Source organism: Mauremys reevesii, linkage group 19, assembly GCF_016161935.1.
Source record: "Mauremys reevesii isolate NIE-2019 linkage group 19, ASM1616193v1, whole genome shotgun sequence".
Taxonomy (NCBI): domain Eukaryota; kingdom Metazoa; phylum Chordata; order Testudines; family Geoemydidae; genus Mauremys; species Mauremys reevesii.
In genome coordinates, this window is record NC_052641.1 from 21853723 (window position 1) to 21869134 (window position 15412).

General features: G+C 51.5%; 1 protein-coding gene across 23 annotated transcripts in view; it reads left to right on the top strand.

Annotated features, from left to right (window-relative positions):
* LOC120386847 (DAB2 interacting protein) overlaps nt 1-15412 on the top strand; it is a 374907-nt gene that overhangs the window by 309075 nt on the left and 50420 nt on the right. For all 23 annotated transcript variants that reach the window (XR_005589941.1, XR_005589942.1, XR_005589943.1 and 20 more), the window contains 2 exons: nt 1963-2061; nt 4382-4936. Coding sequence is in view for 20 of the 23 variants with exons in the window: in XM_039506775.1 (XP_039362709.1) it covers nt 1963-2061; nt 4382-4936 (654 nt within the window). In the remaining 3 variants the exon portion in view is untranslated. The remainder of the gene's footprint in view (nt 1-1962; nt 2062-4381; nt 4937-15412) is intronic.

A 15412-nucleotide genomic window follows, 5' to 3' on the forward strand; every position in this document is an offset into this window, starting at 1 on the left:
GTCTTCCTTGATCTTTGTGCCTGTAACTCAGTGTTAGCCATACTTTTTTGTATGCAAAAGTGATGCAGTTTTGCACTCTCTGTTTTTAGGGAAAGTTATCATTCAGGTGCAGTGGCTAGACTGACCCAGAGTGCAGCTCCAGGGTATCTTCTATGCAAATGGTCAAGATATTCTGACAAGCCCAGCAAAAATGCCATAGCAGGAAGAGGAGGAAGTGAGATCATGCAGTATGGATAAAGCAGACCAGATGTGTTGCAGGAAAACCATGAGGAATGTAGCAGTCATACAGAAGCATGTAAAGATGCTAAAAAGAAAAGTGGGCAGAGATGATACAACCAACCCTATTAATGTGGAGTCTTCCATTCTCAACAGTAATAAAAGATAACTCCATCATGCCCAGAGGAATCCTTTAGATTTCCAGTACAGTGCATGGATGCATGGTAATCTAGTAGAAAGGGTTGCTCTTAGCCATTAGCAGTGGTTTGAACTGATCATGAATCAGAAGCTACCTGAAATTGGCTAGAATATCAAGAGTTGGAAGGTCTGTTGGATCCACTTGGCGAAGGCAACGTTGGGCCTCTTCTGTTTTGTCCCATTTGGAAAATACCATAGAGGCACATGAAACCTCTGTTCAAAGGCAGAATATGTGTTAACCTCAGCCACGACGGTAGCCAATGAGATATCGTGGCCTGATGCTGATTGCATTGAAGGAACAGATTAAACTTCGCGGAGGATTTACATAGCAAAAGAAGATCACGTCCCCTGAATGTGGTGAACCCAGCCTGCCAGGTGGGAAAACAAACGCAGCTGAGGTAAAAGATGGAAATTCAAGGAACTCTGCAAGTAGGAGCAGAGGAAATAATACTCCAAGGGGGCTTATTTGAAGTGTGAGTAAGATACCTTCAGTCTGCAAACAAGGACATTCAAAAAGAATATTATTGGATGTTGACAGATGCAATGAATACAGTGGAGGTCAAAGCAGCTGAATGAAGTTTTTATGAATAATATGGAATTCCTAATGCCAAATCATAGTCTGTTAATTTGCCAGCAGGGTTTCAAGGAGAGTTGTTTGAGCAATATACATATTTAATAGGCTTCAGAGCTGCAGCTAGCTGGAAAGAAGCTGCTTAGGAATCTTATTGGCCTTCATAGACCCAAGTACAGCAGTTAATGCTGAGAAAACTCAGCGAGGTGAATAGGAAAGTTGTTGGCACCCGAGGACTCTTGCTAAGTGTTGCATCCCTGGCCATCAGGCAGCATATGCAGAGGTGGATTCACTCATGCCTGAATTTCTGTGCAGTGGGGGGGGAAGCGTGCTGGAGGCTAGGGAACATTGTGGAAATGTCATTGATCTGAATCCATTCCTGGATGGCAATGTCATGGTGGCCAAGCGAGTCTGAGGAATGCAATTAAACTCTCTCTTTCCTAGTGCAGTTACTGCCGGCGAGTAGAGGCGAGGAGTCGAAGGGACAGGATGCAGTGGGAGGGGTACTGAGGAGTTTGGATTCCCTGTTGGGGAAAGGAAAGAGGTTTGTCTAATTGCAGAGTGTGGGCTGAATCCTGAGAGATGCTGAGCACTAGAAACATGCATCACTAAGCGCCTCTCGGGATCTGGCCCTGAGTTGCTCTCACTCACTTGATGGCTTAACGAAGCTCAGACTGGAAGGGGCTGGTGGTCCCTGGGGTAACTCCCAATTCTGGTGCCATCGCTCCAGGTTGGCACTGATGTGGGAGAGGGGAGGTGGGATCAATGTGCGGCCAGGATTAACCCCTTGTGATGCTCAACATTGTGCTTGAGGTCTCAGCCTGACCTGCGCACTCGCCTTAGGGGCGATTCTCTGCCAACGGGGAAAGCTGTTGGCTTGTGTTAATAAAAGCACCAGCCAGCCCCTTTTTTTAATTTCCCCAAAGCCACATCTGTAATGTGCTTGTTGAGAAATAACCCCCGTTCCTTCCATGCAGGTGACGACTTCATCAGGAAGTAAATGCTTCTCCTGTCGCTCTGCAGCAGAACGAGATAAATGGATGGAGAACCTGCGGCGTGCCGTGCACCCAAATAAGGTAGCAGCTTTGAGGAATTGCCTCTGTAATAGTTCTGCTCCTCATTATTACATTTTATAACCCAGTGCATGGTAGCAGCAGGGGACATATTGTCATTTTAGTGACTAAGTGTAATTGGGGGTCAGCTTTTTTCCGTATTACTTTCTGCCACTATTATATTTACGGGAAAGTGCCAATTATTTCCTGCCCTCTTGGGCTGTCGCTGAGAAACAATCAAACCTCAAGAACCTGCAGTCTTGTTTTAGTACTAATGATACTTGCTACTTATCTAGGGCTTCCGGTCCTCAGAGTGCTTCAGCAGGCGGCCCCTGGACAAACGGTGACGTCGGGGGTAGAATACAACCCTAGATATTCAGTCCGCACAGCAGCCCTCTGGCACTGGTGCGGTTTGCGAGCCCCATTTCAGAGATGGGGAAACGGAGGCACAGAATCTCAGTGAGTTGCATGTGGTCATGGAGGAATTTGGGCTTGGACATGGCTCCCGTTCCTGTACCCAGGCTACCAGGCCATCGTATGCCCTGTACCTGCAGCAACAAGCTCTTCTCGGTCAGTCGAGCATGGGGGGCCTGAAAATGTGCCCTTACAGCTAGTCAAGGCTACGGGTACCTTAAAAGGGAGTCAGAGTAAGGACTGTGCGCCAGAGTAAGGACAAAGCAGATCGCCTGTAAGGTTTCACAGCTGACGCACTCAGCCAAAAAGCTGTTTTTGTTGCTCAGCGTGAAGGGGTTCTGTGCATTCATTCTTGCTAGCAGCAGTAGGTAACTGTGTATGCAGGTTAGGGGCAGGTCTTGGGCACCTGGCAAGCTGCTAATGCAGCCCTTAATGTCACAAAGTTTGGTGCCCCTAATGCAGCACCAGATTTCGTACCCTAACTGATGAGCCCTCCGTAATACAGGAGAGGAAACAGCAGCGTGGAGAGACTAACTTATCCCTCAGGGCACGATTTATTGTGTCGAATTCAGCCCCTATGTTGTGGTCGCTTTAAGAGCGTGGCAGCTGTTGCTGTTGCCACCTGCAGAGAGCTCTGGGAGACTGGGACAATGCGTCTCCCACCAGCGTCTCTAGAACAGTTAGTAGGCGGGGTTATTCTATGTCGATGTAGTTGAACGTGACCCAGAGCAGCGCTGTTCAATGGGCACTCATTTGGAAATATGCCATCATCTTGAAAAGTGCCCTGCACTGACTCTGCTAACTTTCCTCCTTTTGTCTGAGTTTCTAGACACAGACTCTCAGTATCTGATGTGATATTTTTATCCCAGGATTTTAGTAGTATTGTATCACTTCCTGAGCCCACATCACCCCATTGTGTACTTCCAGCAACTGTGCTCTCCACTCTCCTAAGTGAAGCTGGGTCAGACCTGGTCGTTGCTGTTATAGGAGACATCCAAGGAAAGCTGAGGGTGCTGCAGAACCTGTTGTTGGTGATTCACTATGGGGTGCTCTTTCCTTCAAGTTCTCACTGAAACTAGTGCCCCTGGAGCTACCTCTTCGGGATGAGGTCATGACCATTTGGGGGTCATTAAAGATTCCATAAAAGCAGCAAAGAGGCCTGTGGCACCTTAGAGACTAACAGATGTATTGGAGCATGAGCTTTCGTGGGTGAATACCCACTTCATCGGATTCCATGGTATCGTTCACAGCATTAGTGTTAAAGTGGCATCCAGGCCAAATTTTTACTTCTGACTAATAATAATGCTTAGCTCATAGGTAAATCATTCAGTCTCCCTTAATCCCCCCCAGTATTTCAGTTGAATTAAATAGTCTTCATTCATGTCCTAAAGTATGTAGGCAGTGATGCCACAGCCGCTGCTTTCCACCCCAGAAGTGGCTGCATTCCAGTCACAAATGAAGTGATCCATGTGTGGACTTGAGGATGCTTCTATTCCTGCCATGCTATAGAAAAGGAAATGTACTGTTCCAGTGCTGCCACATAACAACAATGGAACAAATGGGGGAAAACACCTGTGCAGTAGCTTCTGTTTTACAAAAAGTCATTAATTATTGGTAGGCTCCTTCCTGTTTCTTGTGAGGCCTTCCTGGCAGTAGAACTGGAAATGGTACATTTTTAATTTGGTGAGATTTTATCTGCCTTGTTCCTTTATATTAATTGGCACCAGCAGACATGGAGAGCACAGTGATATTTGGAAAATTAACATAAGTAGTGTTGTTATGCAAATTCCCGAGAGCCAGTATTTCCTTAAAATAAAATGTAATTAAGCCTCTGCTCGTTTAGCACATCAGAAATAATTAACTCATTTCTCCGGTTTGTGTACGTTGTTTTTTTTTTCACTTGACCTTTTTCTTTGTGTCTCTTTTCCAGGACAACAGCAGAAGGGTAGAGAATATGTTAAAGTTATGGATTATTGAAGCCAAGGACCTGCCAGCCAAGAAGAAGTACTTGTGTGAATTATGCCTGGATGACGTTCTTTATGCACGAACTACCTGTAAATTGAAAACTGACAACGTCTTTTGGGGGGAGCACTTTGAATTTAATAACCTCCCGACGCTCAAAACCATTACGGTGCACTTATACAAAGAGACTGACAAAAAGAAAAAGAAAGACAAGACCAACTTCCTCGGGCAGGTGAATATCCCCGTGGGCTCCGTAACGGGGCGGCAGTTTGTGGAGAAGTGGTACCCTGTAGTCAGCCCCAACCCCAGCAAGGGCAAGTCTGCAGGGCCCATGATCCGCATCAAGTCGCGCTACCAGAGCATGAGCATCCTCCCCATGGAGATGTACAAAGAGTTTGCTGAGTACATCACTAACAATTACATGGTGCTGTGCTCAGTGCTGGAGCCTGCGCTGAGTGTGAAGAACAAAGAGGAGATGGCCTCTGCACTGGTCCATATTCTGCAAAGCACTGGGAAGGCCAAGGTAAGATCCCCACATCACCTATACAATCCCATTATAGACAGACGTGAAGCAGAACCCCAGCTCCAAACACCCCCCAGCTACACATGGATCTGAACTTTGGCTCGGCCCTCCCTATTGATTCTTCTTTTACCATAGACAAGTTAGCAGCACATGCAGTGGGCTTACTGGGTCCATGTCCGGGTGTGGCCGCCCTGGTTGAGCAGACTGTTTTTATCCATTGTCAGTAAATTGCTTCTTGCTCAGTCCATTCACTGGCACTTGTCCCAGTGGGATTTGTGCATCATTGGTTGGGTCCACGGTGCAGTATGTTGGAGATGTTAGAGAGAGGAGACCCCTCGGGCACATGCAAATGGCTCCATTAGCACTGCAGTGTCTCTTGCCCCTGCTCTCGGATTGGCGAGGAACACACAGGATAGTGGTATTTCCAGGTGAGGGAGGCTGATGTGGCAGAGCCGCAAACTCTGGACGACCAGCTGTTTTGGGCTTCGTTGGATGAATTATCATCCCTGTGAATCCCCTATCACCGGGCTTTGGGAGGGCAGCTGGCCTGGGAGAGGCTGAGATTTCTGCCAGCAGTTTCAATTGTTCTGTGTGAGAATAGGGGGAGGGGAAGAGAGGCTGAGTGACTGACTTCGTGAACCTCACTTCAGATATTTTAGCCAAGCGTGGAGCCAGGCAGGGGCGTGCACACAGAGCATACTGCGGAGCGTACGTCCTCATGCGACACCGGTATGACTTGGCAATGGTAGCCCAGCAGCTGTAACAGGAGGGCAAGGTGTGAATGAGACAAATGGCCAGTTTTCGTTTTGTCCATTAATTTCTCCTTGAACTTACCAGCTAGGGAGCGGGGGCCTTGGCTTGATGGCTCAGCAAGATTTCCAAAGCCTCTGCGGTGCTAAGGAGACTTGCAGCCTGCCTGAGGACTGGAATTGTGGATTCCCCTTCTGCGTGTGGAGATGAACTAGACCAATAGACTGGGTCAAGGCAGCAAAACCTCATCAAAGGGATTGACTGCCGGGGAGCAGGGAGCTGCTCCCAGGGGTCCATTCCGCCCAGTTCCAGGGTGTGTCTCCTGGGGCTTTGAAGACAGCCCAGACATACTCATGCCGGCGCTCATTGAGCTAGTACATCGCTGAGGCAGTGCGAGCGGCAGGACGAGCTAGCTGCCCCGAGTACTGGCCTGGGCTCTCTGACGGCCGTGGACTTGGGGTGTCTAGCCCGTCCCGCCCCTTGCGCTGCTGTGGCTAGGTTCCACTTTTAACGCATTAACTCAACAAGAGCTGGCACGAGTACGTCTCCTGGGCCTGGAATCACACCCAGCTCCAAATGTAGACGTCCCCACCGTCGTCTTGGTCACAGGGAGGAATATCAAACCCAGACGCAGTCCGGCGGCCCTTGGCATCGTTGCCTTCAGTGGGTGCAGGATCAACTCAGCCAGTGACTTGCTGCAATTGTTCCATCAGAAAGCACCTGAGGCCACCTCTGCCCTGGCTGATTCTGCCGCTGATGTGGGTCTAGTCTGGGTTTGCTGGGACAGCTGCACCCACAAGCCTTCTTAGTGGAGATGCAGCTGATACCAGCAGGAGTGTGTGTAAACATTTCCCCAAACGAAATACGCGATACCAGCTAAAGCACTTTGGGGCTGGCGTAAATGGTTGTAAGAAAACCACATCCCAGACCAGCATGAACATATGGACCAAAGTTCTATGCGTAGGCCTGGCCTTGGTAGCTGTGTGTCTGTCTGTGAGCATGTCCCACTGCTGCTTGCCTGAGCCCCTCCTGGGGCCAGACCCGAGAGCCTCAGGAAGGAGCAAGTGTGTTTCCATGTGTCGGTGCCTTGCTGCTCGAGAGCCCAGAGATGCTCCACAGGGGAAATAGCAAAGAGTAAACAGGCTGGATAAATATCCCCCTACAGTGGAGCTTCTGCTTTCGCTGCCTGTCATCTGCCATCAGCATTTAGCACAAGGGTTAGAGAGTTGTCAGAGCAACAGGAATTATTGGAGCATGGGAGCCGGGTGCTGCATCTTGTGTAGAGGAGCTGGACAAGCAAAGAGAAATAAAAATAAAAACCGCAGCAAAGTGAAAGGGACACTGACTGGAGAGAACGCCCCCTCGGTGTGACAAACGGGGCGCTGCAGACTGCTCGCTGGCGTGGCAAACCCTCTGCGCCGCTGATTGAGTGACAAGGCGCACCGAGGAGACGCGCGCACGAGAGCTTCCCTTCGTGGGCAACAGCAAGCTCGTGTCTGGGCTGTGCTCGGGGGGCTGTGGGACATGGCAAAGCCAAGCACAACCCTCCTGCCCCTGTGTGACTTAGCCGAAGGCTGGAACAGAGCTGACGAAAGCCAAGAATGGGCCTGTTGGGTGGGGTGGGTGCTGGGCTGGTGAGCTGCTCCCTGGTCATCACTCGCAAACAGCAGTGATACAGGGCGGTGGTTGGCTTTGTACAGGAAAGACCTGATGCCACAAACCCTGCTCACGAGTCATCCCCTCTGGGATCCGCAGGCCTACTCACGTGGGTAGGCAAGGCTGGGCGCCGACTCGCGGATTTGCAGTAAAGACATTTTATTTTTAGTACATTGGGGCTAGGGAGAGGTCAGTGACCAGCCCGGGAATCCAAAGGCTGCAGAGCAGGCTTCCCCCACTGCTCGGGAAAGGGCGCGGCTCCAGGTGGGAGGGGGACTTCCGTCTATAGCCCAGCCTGTCCCCGGCCTCTCTGCCAGCAAAGGGCTTAGTGGAGGGGCACTGATCTGCGGATGAGGCTCAGATACTGATTGTTAACAAAACGCTGGTACTTGGGGCGGAAGAGAGTTTCTGTTCTTTAGGGTTTGTCCTGCAGAAGCTGTGTTCTGTACTTCGGTGACCGGGGGAGTGCAGACGGGCAGGGGCTGCCCCAAAGGGCCTTCAGCTCAGATATCGGCCCTTCCCCACTGTCCTCCGTCCGCTCCTGGAAGCTTGTCAGGAGTTCGCAAGTGAATCCTCCAGCAGCAAATGCTCCTGTTTTACCTCAGCCCAGGTTTGTGGGTCTCTGTTTCAAATGGTGCTGGAGGCTGTTTAATGTGAGGGCCCTGGTGTGCACAGAGATGAACCCGGATCCCTGCTGGAAGCTGGGGCAGGGGGAGATAGTGTTTAAAAAGCACTAATTTTAGAAAAGCCTGATAGTGCTACAGCCGCGTTATCGCCTCACTCGGTAGCTGTCTGTCTGGCCCTCATCACAGTGGTACTGGAGCATCTCCCATGCAACCAAACATAGAAACAGCCTCTCTCTCCCTTCCTTCCCAGCCTGTAGGGGAACTAGCTGAGTTTGTTTGTTTGCCCTTAGTGTGGCTGTTGTGTTTCTGAGGGATGGGCGTCGGGAGAGCTCTGGTTTGGGGCTGGCCGGCCACAGGTCCTTCAGACCCAAATTCCCCCCAGCCGTAAGCCTGCGGGCTGGCCTGCCTCTGGAGTAAGCCATGCTAGCCCAGGGCGGCTCCAGCCGGGGGGTGTTAGCATTAGACATTATTGACATCAGAGACTCCGGGCCCTGAAAATTAGGCTGTGGAAATGATGCCCCATTTGCAGCCTTTGCTAGTTCATCCCTCACAGGGGAGTTTGTGAGTCAGTGGAAGCGCCAGGGGCCAGGCTGATGGGGAAGGTTGAGAGCCGGCTCCTTAGTGTCTGAGCTGGAGGATTATTCAGGATGAGCCGGTGAGGCCGTTCTCAGATCCCACATCGGGCTAGGCCCAGGTTCAGGTTCGTGGCTGTGCAGGGAACACATTAGAGGGCAAATCAGAGCCAGGGCATGGGGAGCAGTGTTTGCATTTGAATCGGGGATCTGAATGGTGAGTCTGAATGGGGCCGAAATGGAATGGAGCGGAATTGGGATTGAGGGTGCGGGGCCTAAAGCCAATGGGATTTGAGCACATGGCGATCCAGGCCGGGGGCTGAGTCAGGTTTGAGGGTGCAGGATACACGGCTAAATGAGATTGAAGGGCCCGGGTTTGGGGCACGGAGCCCAGCTGGGTTTGAGGGCACAGCGATCAGGGCTTGAGGGTATGGGGACTGGGTTTGAATTGGGGCTGGTTTACATGCTGCCCTTGCAAGATTTGCACCACCCGTGGTGGGCATACGCACTGTAGAGTCAGCTGACAACAACCCCATGCCCTCTCCTGACCCTCTGTAGCCTCCACTAGCCCAGGGCGCCACTCTCCTGCCAGCATGTGGCACGCATGCCTGCACTTTCCAAGGAGCTACTTCCACAAACCTTTACAGAGCTCCAGTCCCTTTCTCCTGCCCTCACTCAGCTGTAGAGCACAGACACAGTAATAAATGGCCGGTAATTAATTTTGCTGATAAAGGTTTTTTGGTGGTGGTTGGCTGCAGTTGCGATGCTAAAGCAGCAATTAAAGATGAAGTGAGAGCTAAGTGTCCAGTGGATGATCATCTATCTGTGCAGACTCGTTAGCTGCTAATTGCTCCTTCTCCCGCGCTGTTTCAGGCCCTGATTTCCAGCACTGATTTTCTGTCAATATGGCTTAATCCTTCAATGAAGCATGTAGGGATTGAGCACATGCGTCCATCCAGTGCAGCTCTCGCAGATGGGCAGAGCCTCTATTGAACACGACCCCGCTGCCCTGCAGACAGTGTGTGGCACCATGGCTGCCTGCCGCATCCCATCCTCACCCTTCGGAGGCCTGCCGGGCTACAGGAGGGTGATCGTTCTCAAACCGCACAGTGATCTTTTCAAAACCGTGGGGCACTCCCCACCGATGGGGCTTTGGCATCTGCCATGGAGTGTTTCTGAGCCAGGCTCTCTTCTCCCTCCCTCCCAGGTGATTGATGGAGATTAGACCGGAGGCAGGGAGTGCATTTGCACGGACAGCTGTACAGAGATCAGCAGATCCCCCAGAAAGACTGTCCAGCCCCAGCAACATCTCTCTCGTCAGTTGATTGCAGCATAGTTCTCATGGGTTCTGTTTCCTGCTCCATCACTGACTTGCTGATTGATCTTGTCCAAGTCACGTCACGGCTCTGTGCCTCAATTTCCACAACTTTTGTAAAATGTGGGATTTGACATCATAGTCGTGATAGCAGGAAAAACAACTGGGATTCTGCTCTGCCTTGTCCAGCAGCCTGGCACAACCCCCTTCATTGGCCCAGGTATAATGTGAGGCGCAGAAAGAGCCTCCCCTGCTTTGCAGATATCGGGGTAACGTCAGGCAGTTGTTAAAATCTCGTGATGGTGTGGAAGCCAAGTGCAAGAGGGCGGAATAAATCTGGCTCATGAAGATGTCTTTCTGAGAGCCACTTTCCTGATTGTAACCACATGCTGAGACTCGGTTAGCTGGGGGAGGAGGGAGAAGGAAAACATCTAATGTCAGTAGAGAGTTTATACCTGAATAAGGATTTATTGACACACAGTTATACCGGTACAAAGTTATACACCTTTATCCCAGTACAGCTCTCACCTGGGGGTTACATCGCTTAGTTAAATTAGTACAAAAACAGTGTCTAGACAAGCGCTAAGAAAGAGAAGCCGCCTAGGTCGGGCGGGGGGTTAAAGTGCGTGGGTGCCATGCAGCATTGCTGGCTGGGGCTGGGTAGAGCAGGTCAGTGCAGGCTGCACTGAGCCAAGTGTTAGGGAGGGACTCTGAGCCTCTGGGAGCAAACAGCTGCTGAGCAGCACAGCTGGCCTTAGCATTGCAGAGGGGCTGAAAAATCATTCTTGTCCCCCCTTCCCTTCCCGACGCCTGTGCGCCACGAGGCACTATGCTCCCCCACCTGCTGTCGAAAAGGGGTTACGGCAGTATGTGCTATATTGTACGCACAGTGCCTTTACTCTCTGTACAGCAGCATGGTGCCATATAGAACACCATGGGGTCCAATTCTGCCCCCCGATCCATGCACACCAATCCCTTGGAAGTCAGTGGGCCTGGCACACCCATATCAGAAGGCAAAGTCTGGCCCACTGCCTTTCAGGCTGGCACAACACAGTCGTGGTTGATTAAAATAAGAAATGGGCAGGAATGCCAAAAATACCAGCTCTGTGAGCTGATTTTCAGTGGCCCTCTGCTGCCGGCGTGGGGTTCCGTTCGCCGGCCCTGCTCAGCCTGGCCTGCCTGGATGGACAGAACCCCGGGGCCAGCAGCGGGCTGAGTGGGGCTGGCGGTGGGGATCCCGGCTGGCAGGGGCTGGTGGATGGAACCCCACACCGGCAGCGAGCTGAGTGGCTCAGCCTGCTGTCAGCCTGGGGTCCCGGCCGCCAGCCCCACTCAGCCCACCACCGGCCTGGGGTCCTGGCCGCCGGCCCCCGTAAATGTAAAATGTATTACTGGCATGTGAAACTTTAAATGAAGACTTGGCACACCACTTCTGAAAGGTTGCTGACTCCTGCACTACATAGTTATAAAGGGGCCCTCCACCTGGTGGTGAGGTGCTGGTGCAGGGGCGGCTCTACGTTTTTGGCCGCCCCAAGCAGTCATGCGCGGGAGGCGCCCCGGAGCCGCGGGAGCAGCGGACCTCCCGCGGGCATGACTGCAGAGGGACCACTGGTCCCGCGTGGCTCGGCTGGACCTCCCGCGGCTCCCGCGGACGGTTCGCGGGTCCGGCGGCTCCGCTTGAGCTGCCGCAGTCATGCCTGCGGGAGGTTCAGCCGAGCCGCGGGACAAGCGCCCCCTCCGCAGTCATGCCTGCGGCAGCTCCAGTCATCCCGGGGCTCCGGTGGACCTCCCGCAGGCATGACTGCGGCAGGTCCGCCGGCCCAGCCTGCCGCCCCCCCGGCCGCAGGGAACGCCCCCTAGATTTTGCCGCCCTAGGCACCAGCCTGTTTTGCTGGTGCCTAGAGCCGCCCCTGTGCTGGTGCCACTCCCGAGAAAAGGCTCCGGGCACTAGTTCTGTTGTCAGTGCCGGCTGGTGTTTTTAGGTACGAGAGTTTAGATGCTTCTCTTTGCTATATTATCCTGGTGCTTAAATTCCCTTCGGGTGCCTCCTAGCATGGCTAGCCGGACATGTGCTAGACCTGCACGGTCTGCCAAAGACAGCACAGTGGCTGTGACTGCACAAGCAGCAGCTCAGGCCAGCCACCCGAGCACACGCCCAGGGGTGGGGCAAGATTGTATTAGGACGACAGGCCACACTGCTATTTTTAGGCACTAGCTTGAGCAGCGCTAGGGCGTATAGGTTTACCTGAGCTGGGAATTACACCTCCCGGCTGCTGTGTAGACCTACCCCTTAGGAGAGAGAGCAGTGTGGTGTGAAATTACTGCAGGTCCTCAGGGAAAGCTGTAGCATTTTGGACCATTCCTGTCGACACTGCAGCATTGTTTCATAAGAGGCTCTAGGTTGAGGTGGGGTGGGATTGTTAACACTCAGGCCTGAGAACCACCAGAACAAGCTGTAGTGGCAAAGATGCCTCATCTCATCCTCTTTTTGTTCCTGCCTTTCCTCTCGCTCCATTTTCTCTTTGTGTCTGACTGGGCCTGGCCACACAGCTGTGCCCACGCTGCAGATTAGGCTATGGAAAATATAGACAACAAGCCTGCCCCAACTCAAGGACAGCGCTTCTTTGGGTTGGTGTTTGAGGAGGAAGAAAAGTGTCTCCTGCAGGCGGTTGGAGAGTTCAACAGGCCTGCAAAACCCTGACCAGTAGCCAAGGCAGAGAGCTGGGGAGAAAGGGAAAGGCATTTTGATAAAGTTAAAAGCAAAGGATCTCGGTTTAGGGAGCTGCTCCGGCCCACCGGAAAGTCTGAAAAATATCCAGACCTAAATGTGCTCCGGTGGTGGGTGCAGTTTTCTTGACTCTTTTTATATTTGTGAAAAGATTAGCCTGAAAGTGGCACTGTTGTTTCTCTGAAGAGGAGGCATGGGCTTGTGGTTACACAAGGGTTGGGAGCTGGGGCTTCTGGATGTGGTTATTGGCCCCCCTATTGACTTGCTATGTGCCTCAGTTTCCCCATCTGTAAAGCAAATATAATGTCTCCTAATGGGATGTTGTGAGATGTAATCTTTGTAACGTGCTTTGAGATCCTCAGAGGAAAGGCAGTATGGAAAGGTGCATCCTCGTGATCAGAAAGGCAGCTGTTACTCTCTGATTTTTTTAAACCTGCAGCCCAATCGTCTCAATGCCTAAATTCATTACTGGCCCATCTTAAAAATATTTGAGCCAGTTCTATAAACGTGTAAACAGATCAAAACTCTCTTCCCCAGATGGATGGTAGAACAAAAAACACCTGAGTAAGCTCTAACTGGCTGTTTATGTGAAATCAATATTTCCCAGGCTATGAAGGAATGAGGGGTAAACATGGCTTCTTCTTTGTTTGTTCTGTGAGGATTTGCCTCTCCGAAGCAGAAGTATTTACTTCCCTCCTGTAGCAGCCTGCTGGAAGCTCCCTGCTGTCTCCCTCAGTTATTGGCACTGGAAATGCTGGGGTGAAAGAAAACGTTCTGCCAGCAACATATTGCAACTCGTGCCCCATTCTCTCCCCTCCTGGCCCACGTGGGTTTGGCCAGAGCCACCCAGCAGTGTGGTAGTTTGGACCTCATGTAGCTTTGCCTGCGCAGTGCTGTACAGTGAATGACATGGAGGGCTGCAGGAACCTGTGTCTCCTGAATGAAGCTCAGCAGCCCAGGATCCCAGGACAGAGCCCTGCGGTGCAGGAGGGCAGCTCAAGAGGGTAGGACGTATCGCACAGAGCTGGCTGTTCCTCTTGGAACACGCCCTGGGGTCCTCTTCTTAGGAAGGCTGTTCAGATCGCAAAGCAGCGGTGCAGTTCCCAGCCCTAGGATGCCGTTTCACTAGCATGTGTGTAACTGGCAGCAGCCATATAATTGCCCCCCCCGAAGAGTTTATCTATCTGATAATATTTTTATAACAGCCATAGTCAAGCTAATTATGCCTTTACTTGGTTTTCTGAGCCCCAACCCCGCCACCCTGTTTTCTCCGGAAAAGGAGGCAAGAGGGTGAGTGGCAGCTCCAGAGCACTACTGGGTTTTTCCGGTGTTGTGTGTTACAAACGTGGGCATTTCTAAACCATTCCTGTAAGAGCCATTCCCCTCTCACCAGTGAGTTCTGTTCATGCACTGCTGCCTCCTGCTGGAGGGGGGTGTTTTAGGCTCTACACGCTAAGCGCCTGTGGGTTGAGTAGTCATTTGGTGTCTTAACACAATATTCCTTCAATTGGTCTCTTCGTTGCCATAAGCTAGGTCATTGCTAGAGGTGCCCACACATTGATCCTTTCAGTACCATGGAAGGAAGTTACAAACGCCCCCCCCACAACCCCCAGAGAGACCTGGAAGTTGTTGAGACTCTGGTTTTAAAGTCCTCACTGGACGACCCCTGAAGTCTCAAAGGAAAAGGAGTCCACTACCTTGCTTGCCAGGGCTTGTGTGAAATGACCACGGTCAATGCACATCCTGAGAAGTTAGAAGCAGGGACTAGGAGTCAGGACTCCTGGGTTCCATACGTTGTCCTCTTCCCAGGGCTCTGCACAGCTCTGCCCCCGCTTGTCACTCACTATTGTTTATATGTATTGTGGGAGCACCAGGCGTGGGTCCGGGCCCCATTGTGGTGGGTGCTGCACAAGCCCAGAACAGGTCAGTCCCTGCCCCAGCTTCCCTGTCGTCTTGCCTTGTTGCTCTCATTGTCCCTTGTATTGTACTGCTCCTTGTGTCTAGAACAGCGGCTTTCAACCTTTCCAGACTTCTGTCCCCCTTCCAGGAGTCTGATTTGTCTTGTGTACCCCAAGTTCCACCTCACTTAAAAACTACTTGCTTACAAACTCAGATGTAAAAATACAAAAGTGTCACAGCTCACTGTTACTGGCAAGTTGCTGACTTTCTCATTTCCCCATATAATTATAAAATAAATCAATTTAAATATAAATATTGTACCTACTTTTCAGTGTATAGTACATAGAGCGGTATAAACAAGTCATTGTATGAACTTTTAGTTTGTACGGGCTTCACTAGTGCTTTCTATGTGGCCTGTTGTAAAACTAGGCAAATCTCTAGATGACTTGATGTAGCCCCTGGAAGACCTCTGAGTACCCCCAGGTACCTTCGGTTGAGACCCACTGGTCTAGAACAATCTCTTTCCTCCTCCATATGCCTCATTTTCTCACCACCTGCCCCCTGTGCTGCCTGCTCCTCCCCTGTGCTGACCGCAGTCTCCCTTTGGAAATTCCCCAGCTCTCACGATTGACTTGTGAGCTCACCAGACATGCTGTTGGCTTTATCTTTTTCCTGTTGCCTCCCTTTGTCTCTGTGTCCTAGGCTTGTGTAACTTAGACTGAAAGCTCTCTGGGGCAGGGACTGGGTCAGCTATTCCTGTAAAGGTCTGTGCCCAGCGCTGGTGTTACTTCAGGGTATCTGAGTAATAACACGCCTCTTCCAAGTGATTGTACAAGGACTAGCCTGCTAACACAAGCCAAATGCATTGTGTAATGGTCACTCCGGCAAAGGCCTGAGAAAACAGCCAGGTCTTGGATGTGCCCTCAAGGT